The following is an 11,331-nucleotide window of genomic DNA, read 5'->3' on the forward strand; positions in this document are numbered from 1 at the left end:
AAGTCAAACCAACCAGCCAATGGACCTTCACGTAGAGAAGTCACGTGGGTGCAAACCTTCACGCTTTGTTTTGCATATAGCCTACATATTATGCTTTATTACACCAAAATAAAATATTGATAGTATGTAGCAGTAATATTGAGGTATATTCACAGAGCACTATGCACTGAAAGTATTTTCTAATTTGGTATTAAAAGTAATTTTACGATTTGATTTGTCAGGGTTAAAAGTAAGTTTGTTGGGTTTGATTTTATTATGCCATAATAAAATTTTCGACTGCTAACAGGTTTCTAGATCACCATCATCAAATTGCAGACAGTCATAATGGGTAATTATTTGCAACGTAGCACGTGATAACAACAACACATCGAATATAAATCCTGTTAAGCTCGGTGCTCGTGTAGAATGGATGGGCAAGGACGGGCGCGGGGCACATTATCTTCTACCCCTCACCCCCCACATGCAGCCGCACATGCGCGCACATACGCACACGCACGCGCACGCATACGTATACGCATACGCATACACGCATGCACATCCACGTTTCTTTGCCCGGCCATGGATCCCTAAAAGACGCTCCGAGCCGCTGTTGTCAGAGCGAATTAATAGCCCACTCGCTCTCGCTCGCTGCTTTCCTCCTCCTGACCTTGCCCGCCTCCGGCTTGGCTTCTTAATATTTGATCCGGGATTCCTGCGCTGTCCACCCATGGCCACATCGGATGGACTAGACGGCTGTCTGCAGCGAGGCAGATCTCAAAGTGACCCGAATATTCTCACCGAACCGGGGATCGATTTAGCTCACGACACAGGTATGGTAAACGCGCCGTTCTACGGGTATATGCTTTTTATATTATAAATGCAGATGTCTGTGTGTGTGTGTTTTTTTGTTTTTTTTTTCGTAAATCATGCCCTCTTCCAATTGGGGTAAATATCAGCGATGATAAATAAGCGTCCCCTCCCCGCACATTGGATTGACTGAACCCAATATCAAAAATGATATACCATCATTGGCCGTGCTCCCTGCATATTTAATTATGCAAGCAGATGGTTGTAAAGACGCCTGTGGCATCAGCAAGTGTGTCACAATGCACACATTTGCATGCATGTTGCTCATTCAGTGCATCATACTCATCAATATGAAACAATGTAGCCAGTTGTTGCCCAACAATGTGAGCCCCCATTGTCCACTGAGGAGACACGGCTTCTATTTTATTTGTTTTTGTTGCAGGCATTGCATTTGCAGAAACTGATCTTGACGTACTATTCAGTCTCATTGACAAGCCTGTGCCACCACCCTTGTCTCCTTCCATACTGAGCCCCTCAGTGTTATGATGAATGTCACGTGATGCCACCCATGGAAGCACTGAATGCCCCTGATTCACCACAGCCATCACTTTGCAGATCCATTGACACGGCAGGTGTGCTTTTCAAACATGGAGTCCTGTTTATCTCGGTGTTAGTCATCATCCTTCTGCATGTTGGTCTTGGCAGCAGCCTGGTGAACTGCAAGTAAAGTTTACAGGTTTCTCTCCAAATGCTCATTATGCTCGTGAATTTGGGGCAAAGCATTTTATTTATTTGATTAGATTTTTTTTTTACATAAGTGAGGTTATTTGTAGTTACATTGTGTGGGCTTGCTAAGAGTCGGTGCTTCCTCCCACACAGTTTTACGCACATGACGAAGGATGCTCCACTGAATGATGCGGGCAGGAAAAGCATGACATTCACCTTTCAACTGCTCACTAATGAGCCCAGTTTTGCACATCCATAAAATTTTACCTGTCTGCTCCCTGCTCCATTCATGCTGCACATCACTGGGTTTTAAATGTTGGATCTTGGCTGTATCCGGATCTCCTTTTGGAAGATCTAATTCACACATTGGCGGCTGTGTTAATATCACACTGAGTGCTTGACGCAACCTGAGTAAACAACACTGACGCCTCAGTAGATCAGCAATGCTAACGAGGCCAAAGTCATCAGGGAGCATGCACACACAATATCTACAGTAGTGCAAAGCATGGCAAAGTTACAGTACCTTCAAGCACAATGACGAATGACACATATCAAGTACAGTTGGTGTGCATCTGCAATGACCACATCTGGTCTGGTGACCAAAAGCACACGCACTGGGATGAACACCCCCCCCCCATCACCACGCTTGCATCTGGGGCACCGGTCTTTGCCAAATGATTACTTTAACACCCCTCAACACAGTTGTGGCATTTGCAGATGCAAAGGCAGACACTAGTGTGACATTATATCTATCTATTTTGATTTATTGAACATATAAACATACAAATAAACAGCAGTTTTTCTTACATGTTCAAAAGGGAGTAGGAAGAAGTTAAAAACGTATCTAGTCCCACCCCTTATACATGATATATTTAGACTTATTTCATTATTAATACAATACTAGGTTAATATTTTTAAAAATAAAATGTATAAACCTGGTTATGAATACAAGTGCACTTAGACATGCATGCATTTGCCAGCAACATATGTACATGAAATTCCTAGACATATACAAAATATATTTATAAATCATATACTCATACCCATAAATACAATTTTTATGCTCTTGTCTGACATAAGTATTTTTTTTAAACTTTGCTTTTAAACAATTTTTTAAACTCAACAAGTGAGTCACATCTTTTCAAGTCAATTCCCAAATGATTCCACGAATTAACACCTTTTACAGAAACACACCTTTGCTTAATATTTGTTCTTGTTTTGTTTTTTGTTTTTAATAGACACTTGTAACTAGAGTTGTGCCAAAAAATCGATTCATAAAAGAATCGAGATTCTAATTTATTAATCGAATCGAATCGATATTTAATATCCAAAAGTCGATTTTATTTAAATTAGAAATGAAGAAGAAGGGCTAAAGGCAGTTGTAGCCCACATGCTGTTTTTGTGAAAAAAAAAGGCACTTACAATACAAAATTAATAAATGTTTAAACAAAAGAAAGACACTTTAATGTCTCTATTTGTCATTTTGTCTTGCAAAGCAGACTGGAGTGTTGATTCTTGATTCTTTATATTTTGATCGATTTATAATTCTTATGGCTCTTTTTTGCAATTTGAAAACAAGAGTTGGTATTTGTTTTATATGCATTTCCCCAGATTTCCACACAATAGGTCAGATATGGTAATAATAATGAACTGTATAATATATATAATGATTCCATTTTCAGGACATCCTTAGTTTTATAGAGTATCCCTATGATTTTTTAAACATTTTCCTTTTAACATTTTCTATGAGTGGCGTCCAACATAGTTTATCATCCATAACTACTCCAAGTCTATCTAGTCTGACATTCTCTCTCTCTCTCTCTCTCTCTCTCTGTCCATCCGTCCGTCCGTCCATCCAACAAACATGTGACACAATTATCAGTCTGAGAAAGAAAAACAGAGAACATCCGGTGGGAAAATTTGTGCCCTTCACTATGTCAGTACTAATCGTAATCAATATACTTATCAAGCGAGACGTTGAATGAAGTGCATGATTACAGTACTGGCGTGATATGGATTGATCACAGTTAAAGGGCTCTAAAATGTGCACTTTTTTATGCAATGTAAAGTCAGTGAATTGTATAAATAGAATGTTAGCTGCAGGTTCGCATTTACTGTACTGTATATATGATGCCCTTCACATCACTTTTAAGGACAGCAGAAAAAAAACAAAAAAAAACAAAAAAAAACAGCATGTTTGCCGAGTTAATTACATCGTCAAAGAGAGTAAGCCCTTTTCAACACTAAATATTGGTCAATAATGTGTAAAAAACAAAACAAAAAAAACACACAAAGCAGCCCCAAAGTATCATTTTGTGACAACATATTAAACTGACCAAATTTGGACAGAGGAGGTTTCCACCTGACCGTGATGATATTTACAAATGTTTTCTGAGGTTATTTGGGCATCAGTGCAGAGCTGCAGTGTACTGTACAACCTCATGTCATCAGGCGTGACCTTTTCCATTCTCTGAATGATGAATTGTCACTTTCCCTGAAAGTCCCACTCTTTCATGGCATACTGTTGACCAAGCTAATGGCGTTGAGAGGACACCTTCATGTATTTAAGACAAATGATGTGCAACTCTAGCTCAATTCATTCCAGTGATACCTGTGTCCTTGAGTAAGATTTACGCTGACAAATATGAGAAATAATCTGAATTAGTGAACACAAAGCAATAGGCAAGAGGGCTTCAGTTTTTTTTTTTTTTTTTTTTAATTAGATTACTACTACTACTAAATGTGTCATTTAACACTTTGATGATGGCTTTCTTAAAATAATCACCTAAATCTTTTTTTTTTTTTTTAAGATTTTTTAGGAAACACAAAATAAAGAACCATTTGCATCATGAGGAGATGATTTAGGCATAAAAAAAGACTTATGCAATTATTTTAAGAGGGTGAGACAGTAAAAGTTTTGTTTACATGGGCTTGCAATGTCCAAGTCTATTTCAAGCAGTCCTGGCTGACAGCTGATCTTTTCGTAAAGTGCATCTGGAAAGTATTCCCAGCGTTTCACTTTTAACTCATTTTGTTATGTTACAGCCTCATTCCAAAATGGAATACATGAATTTTAACAGACATCACAAAAAAACAAAACAAAATAGACATCAGATATTTGTATTAGCTCAATCATTTGTTGATGCACCTTTGGTGGTAATTACACCTCAAGCCTTAGTGATGCCACGAGCATGTCACACTTCTTTGTATCGTCTCTTGCTCAAGCTCCTTCCGGTTGGATTGGTGCATCTGTGCATCTGTGTCATTTTCAATCGGAGTCTGGGCTTTCCCAATTCATGATTTTGTTACCACCATGCTTCAGTGTTGGGATGGTATTGGTCAGGTGATGAGCAGTTCCTGGTTTCCTCCAAATAAGACTCCTGGGATCCACGCCAAAGAGTTCTTTGTCTCATCAGACCACAGAATTTTCTCTTCTGGTCTGAGAGTTCTTCAGGTGTCCTTTGGTAAACTCCAGGCTGGCTGCCATGTGGCGTTTACAAATGAGTGGAAGGCCTCCATCTGGCCAATCTACCATCCAGGCCTGATTGGTGGAGATGGTTGTCCTTCTGGAAGGTTCTCCTCTCTCCACAGAGGACTGCTGAATGACCAGCCAGTTTTTGGTCGCTTCTCTGATTAATTTAGATGGGTGGCTATAGGAAGAGTCCTGATGGTTTGGAACTCCTTCCATTTATCTATGATGGAGGCCATTGTGTTCATTGGAACCTTCAAAGCAGCAGATTTTTTTTCTGAACCCTTCCCCAATATGTGCTGGACAAATCATGTCCAATCACTCAATTTATCACATGATCAGTGGAAAGATGATGCACCTGCTTTGTGGCTGTGAATACGAATGTTTTTTTGTTTTTGTTTTTTTCATAATAAATGTCTAAATCCCTATTTTTCACAATATGGGACCTTGCATGGAATTGTGTGGAGGGAAAAAAAACACACAATTTATTTAATTTTGGAATGAAGCTGTAACAAATGGAGAAAATGTAGAAAAAGTGAATCGTTGTGAATTATTTCCGCATGCACTGTAAATGCACTCTTTACTCACCTGTAATTGAGCATGCATATATATATATATATATATATATATATATATATATATATATATATATATATATATATATATATATATATATATATATATATATATATATATATATATATATATATATGAGCATATCTCAGGTGTTTGCAGCAATGAGCATCACTAGTTTGATGTTCATAAGCCTTGAAAATTATTCCAATCGAATCAGACAGCATTTTGTATATACAGTAATACAATTATGAACCATCAAGCCTTATATAACGAGCTCTCCATTTGTTTCTAATTAAGTGCACAATATGTTGTATCAATGCCACTGGAATTACTGACATAAGGATGGTTTACAATCGGCTTGAGTGGCTGTGGAAGGAAACAGTAGAAAGGCCCATTCTCTATCTTCAGTTCACGCAGAATCTGGATCAATAAGCGGTTCGTTTTTTCCCTATATAATTTTCTATTTAGTGCAAATGTAGCGCTTGCATTAAAAACTACTGTAAATAAGTTCAATGTGCATTTCCAGGAACATTTCCCATATGCAGTGCTAGTTTTAATACAACACAAGTGTACAATGTACATACATTACATACTGTACATCATGTACGAAAAAAAAGCAAGTATAGTGTGTGGTTTCAGTAAAAGCGTCGTGAGCCAGCCCAGCACGCACCTGCAGCCTAATTAAGTCCTCACTTCCTATTTCCTGTCGCAGAGCAGCTCTTCACACCAGAGTCACTCATTAGTCATGGTCAGCTTCAAGGGAGCGTTACTTCAGTCACACACAGCCACCTGTTGGTAGAATCCTCCTCACTGGATTAGCTATTCATTTCTCCTTCAGTGATGCAGACGTCCCCACAGAGACCTCGAGGAAACACTTAGTCAAGTCAAGTGGTAGATCTGAGCCTCTTCCTGGTCCCTCATGAAACTTGGCAACTTTTATTAAATATTTCATGGTGGTAGTTGTGACTTTCTCTAGCAAGACTTGTAAAAGAATGCGCTTCTTTTTAGAGAGGGTGTTGAGTGTTTGAGAGTGGACGCTCCGGCTCATGAATATATTTCAAAATTATTCAGGGAGCCGACTGGCATTTCTCCTCCGGTCCAATTCATAAAAATGATATTCTGTATTTCCACATTGTCGCTCATGGGAGTGTATATTTACTCAACAGCAGAGAGTAACGGGCATCTAATAGGGCTAGGGTTTAGGGCTGGGTATTGACTCAGATTTGAAAAAATTGATTCGATTCAGAAGGGCCTGATTCAATTCAATTCGCATTGATTTTTGATTCAGTTAAGGATTTCATGCAGTACCAATTTTACTTTAATGTGGAAGACATTCCCAGAAGTACCAATGGTTCAAAATAGTAGCGTCTTTCTCTTACTTGGTGCATGAATAAAAATATGAATATTTACATTTATAATTGAATGCAATACAGTTACATTAATCATGTATCATGTATGTTATTGAACATGACCTGATCAAAACCAGAAATAATAATTGAAATCAATTACTACCACAGCACTATGTAAATAAAGTGGCAAATCACAATGTTTACATTCCCGTGACAGATTTTGTTCCAGTGGTTAATAAATAAATAAAAAACAATTTACCTGTATTGTAATTATGCATCCACATATTGTGTTTTTATGTCCAATTCTTACCTTACTTCTTTTGGGGGGCATTTGGCACATGAATTTAGAGGGCGAAGAAGCCGTATTAAAAGTATCAATTCATGGGTTTATGAATTGATATTGGGCTATGAAAAGGAATATTGATTCAATATCGATATTTTAGACACAGCCCTACTTGGGTTAAGCATTATCATTGATTAATGGATTATTTTAAACAGGGTTTGAATTACAACCAAACCTCCAAAGCACATTTGACTTCCCTCCCACTAAAACACTAACTCTGCAGTGGCCTTATATTCATGTTAAAATGTGTTATTATATTGGAAATACTGCATTTTACTGTGTGAAAAGTACTCTTTATAAAAATGAGACATATAAAATCGCATCTAATCTACAAAAGCACTTATATACACTTTAGTCGTGACCATTCAGTTTAAAAAAAAAAAAAAGGGGGGGGGGGGGTCCTGTCTACAAAAGATTCTAATACGTGTATGTAAGCTTGACATGTAACTCGAACCCTGCAAATGATGTCTAGTTTGCTGTTTGTAGAAGGTCAACATGACATCAGCTATCGAAAGTTGAGCAACATCCACACAGACGTCTGCAATATAGCAAGTCCCCCAGGGAACATTATTCTACTAACTCCAACGCTGAACAAGTGAAACAGAGGCTCAGAGCATCTTCCCCCCCCCCCCCCGGTACTGCTTGTCCTCATTAGGATCTCGGTTGGGCTGGAACCTATCCCAGCTGACTTTGAGTGAGAGGCGGTGTGTACACCTGGGCTGGTTGTCTGCCAATCACATGGCCTATATACTGTAGACAAACAACAATTCACACTCATATTCACACCTAAGTTGAATTTATAGACATACATTCAAATTTTCAAATTTTTAGAATGTGGGAGGGACATGCAGACTCCACTCATGGAAGACTGGAGCACACATTCGAACCCCAAACCTCAAAATTGTGAGGCACACGTGCAAACTATAATTCCACTCTGCTGCCGACAGAATCTCCCATCTCATTATAGAGATAACGAAAAAAAATGGTCATGAATATTCTCCATGGTCGCTCAATGGAGAGGTGAGATTGGGCCACTATATGAGCAGTTCTACTTACTCGCTGATTTATTTCAGTGAAAAAAAAAATCCCACAAAAATTCATCATTAAACCAAATCAAATTGTCCGTGAACAATTATGCATAAGCACCAAATGTTTATGAAGAAGACATAACACCATTAATTTGCTCCACTTTCAAACAGCACTTCTACTCACTCCTTCACCTCAAACTCAAACCAGTAATCAGGAAAAGGAAAGAAGGGATGGGCAGAGGTGTCCAAACTTTTTCATTTGAGGGCCACATAAAAAAAAAAAAAGAAAGGATGCAAGGGCCGTTGTGAAATTATTTTACTTTAATTTATTAAACACACTGAAATCAATCAAGCAAGCCATTATTTTGTTTATAGTTTCTAGTTATTTTTGGAACATAACAGCTTTCTGTTAAAGATTTTAAGTCAGGCTTGCCCAATCCTGGGACCTCATTTATAAAACTGTGCGTGAAAACTTGCACAGAAAAGTACGTACGAACGAAACTCAAAACTCACGTACGCAGAAAAAAAATTGAGATTTATGAAACCATGCGTAAACACACATACACATATCTGCACGCAAGTTCCCTTTATAAATGCCACACGATCCCAACCGGTGTGCGCAGCAGATTCCACGCCGTTCCCCGCCCCAAGTCCGCCTATTTCAACCCATATTTGGCAATGGAAATCAACTCATCTGCGTATTAATAAGCAGCACGTGTTGGCGAACACCAAACCAAAAACAATTTGGACAGTCAATGAAAGGCAAGAAAGAAGGCCAAATTCACCATGATGTAAATAGAATTGTTGAGTGAACAGTAGGTCCGATTTAAAAAAAATAAAAAAATAAAAAAATAAATAAATAAAAAAGACTCATTGAAGGGGTCGAGTCACGGAAGGCCAATAAAAGTAAGCAGAACGAGTTGCGATAATACCGCCGCAGGGCGCACAGTAGCAGACTTTTTTATTTTTTTTATTTTAAGAAGGGGATTAATAATAATAATAATAATAGTTATAAAAATAATCCATCCATCCATTCATTTTCTTAACCGCTTACACTTTTTTCGTCTTTACTCAGACTTACTAAATTGTCTCAAAATTAGGCGATCAATAGGCCGCCCTGTTGTTAATATTCCCAATGTGTTGCTTATGGATCTTCATCCAGAATCACGGCTGCGTGGATTGCATTGTGAACGTTTATGACACGCGCATTTCTTTCTTGTACTTGCATGACAAAACACTATCTACGCAGCAAAGATGCACCAAGACTGTATTTTTCTAGTTATTTATTTATTTATTTAAATTTTATCCTTATTGTCTTATGTCAATATACTAGTTTTATTTAGCCTTTAATGGCAATTGTGCGGCGGGCGGGTGAAGTTACGATAGACGCAATATTGTTGTGCGGCGCGATGATGTAATGCGTGCAGTAAGTGTCCACATTAGTTGTCAATAATGTGATTTGTTGCATGAGGCTTTTTCAAGATAGGTGAACAATGGGAGAAGACGGCCGTTTAACATCTTTATTTGCGTGCAGCTTTCCGCCCCGCTGCGTGCTGTGACGTAGGAGCAACTCTGCAAAACATTATAATGTGACCCAACATCCAGCATGCATGGCGTTTGAGGAATAGAAATACACCACAAAGCTGATTGTGTCGCTGTTTTCCCCATGTCTCCAGAATGTGCGGATTGCGTACGGTAGGTCCAGACTTGACGTGGCGGTGCGTAAAGTTTCACGTTCAGTTTGTTTTCTATAAATACCACCTTTGGCGCAGAAATGTTCGTACGTAGAGTTTTGCCCTCATTTTGATCGTACGCAAATGAGGCCCCTGGTCCTCGAGGGCCGGAGTCCTGTAGATTTTAGATGTTTCCGTACTCCAACACACCTGATTCATATCATCAACAAGCTCTGCAGAAGCCTGATAACGATCCTGATCTTTAGAATCAGCTGCATCGGACGACGCAACCTGCAAGACTCTGGCACTCGAGGATCAGGATTGGGCAAGCATATATTTGGGGTGGTATCCCACTTAGACTAGAGCCGCCCCTGAAATGAACAGCGACCAAATCCCATATTCACATTCAGAACCAAAACAAGAAAAAACTGTAATAAGCTGACCATGTTTAATTAAAACAATTATTTGAGGATCATTAATGTTCATAAATCAGAAACAATTCTGCTTCTAAAATTAAATTATCTTTATTCACCACATTATTGTTACCATTTTAGTCATAAATAGTTTATTTGTATGTTTGTATATGGAGAAAAGCATAGTCTTGCTGTCCGTGTCAAATGTTTTTAGTATATGTAACGGGTTGCTGAAAAATGAATGGTGGGCTGCAAATGGCCCTCGGGCCTTGGTTTGTACAAGACTGGTTTAACGAGGTAAATTAGGATAGAGCCTTAGAGTAACTTGTGATGCGTCACAATTTATAATGCAATAATTATACATGGTCATTAGCATTGATGAATTTCCCTACCAATACATCTATCTATCTAATCTCACATTGCTAAAACAACATATCTAACAATGACCTCATTCTTATGCACTGTACAATACATCCCACCTGTCATCCTGTCCTTTGTCGCGTATATGAACACACATACCGTAAGGCCTGCAGGATGCCAAGTGACTCGAGTACAAGGGTGCTGCTGGAGGGAAGGGCAGTTGCCAAAAGAGGCGGAGAGACAACAGAGAGCTACCTGGTCAACCTAAATACAAACAGCCCAAAACAGCTGGCACTATGCAATCATATGACATGATTTCAAAACAGTTACCAGTAAGGCTGCATGTACACTATAGGTCCCAATGTAGGCCCGATTCGTTCACCCTTTTGGTGTTACTTTCCCTCATTCTCTCTCTGACTCTGGAATTAAAATGGTAATAATTCCTGTTATCCCCGTGTGACGTGACACATATGTGTAACCTGCATCTGAGCCACTCAAGAAAACCGAGCAGAAAGATGACAACAACAAAATCCTCGTTTGTGTTTCCCTGTTGAGACGCCTTTTCACAGTGTGTGCGCCATGTGTTGCAGCCGCTGTCGTTTGTGTCT

The 11,331-nt window shown here is 38.8% G+C and overlaps 1 protein-coding gene across 6 annotated transcripts in view; it reads left to right on the forward strand.

Moving 5' to 3' along the window:
- The first annotated feature begins 442 nt into the window (after positions 1-442).
- Positions 443-11,331, forward strand: part of phactr3a (phosphatase and actin regulator 3a) — an 86,865-nt gene continuing 75,976 nt past the window's right edge. For 3 of the 6 annotated variants that reach the window (XM_077514655.1, XM_077514650.1, XM_077514654.1), the window contains exon 1: positions 443-809. In XM_077514655.1, the coding sequence (XP_077370781.1) occupies positions 461-809 (349 nt within the window). In that variant the 5' untranslated portion in view covers positions 443-460. Of the gene's footprint in view, positions 810-1,332; positions 1,419-11,331 lie in introns of those variants that run through there. The other 3 variants (XM_077514649.1, XM_077514651.1, XM_077514653.1) reach the window with 2 other exon arrangements.

Source organism: Festucalex cinctus, chromosome 2 (genome assembly GCF_051991245.1).
Source record: "Festucalex cinctus isolate MCC-2025b chromosome 2, RoL_Fcin_1.0, whole genome shotgun sequence".
NCBI lineage: Eukaryota > Metazoa > Chordata > Actinopteri > Syngnathiformes > Syngnathidae > Festucalex > Festucalex cinctus.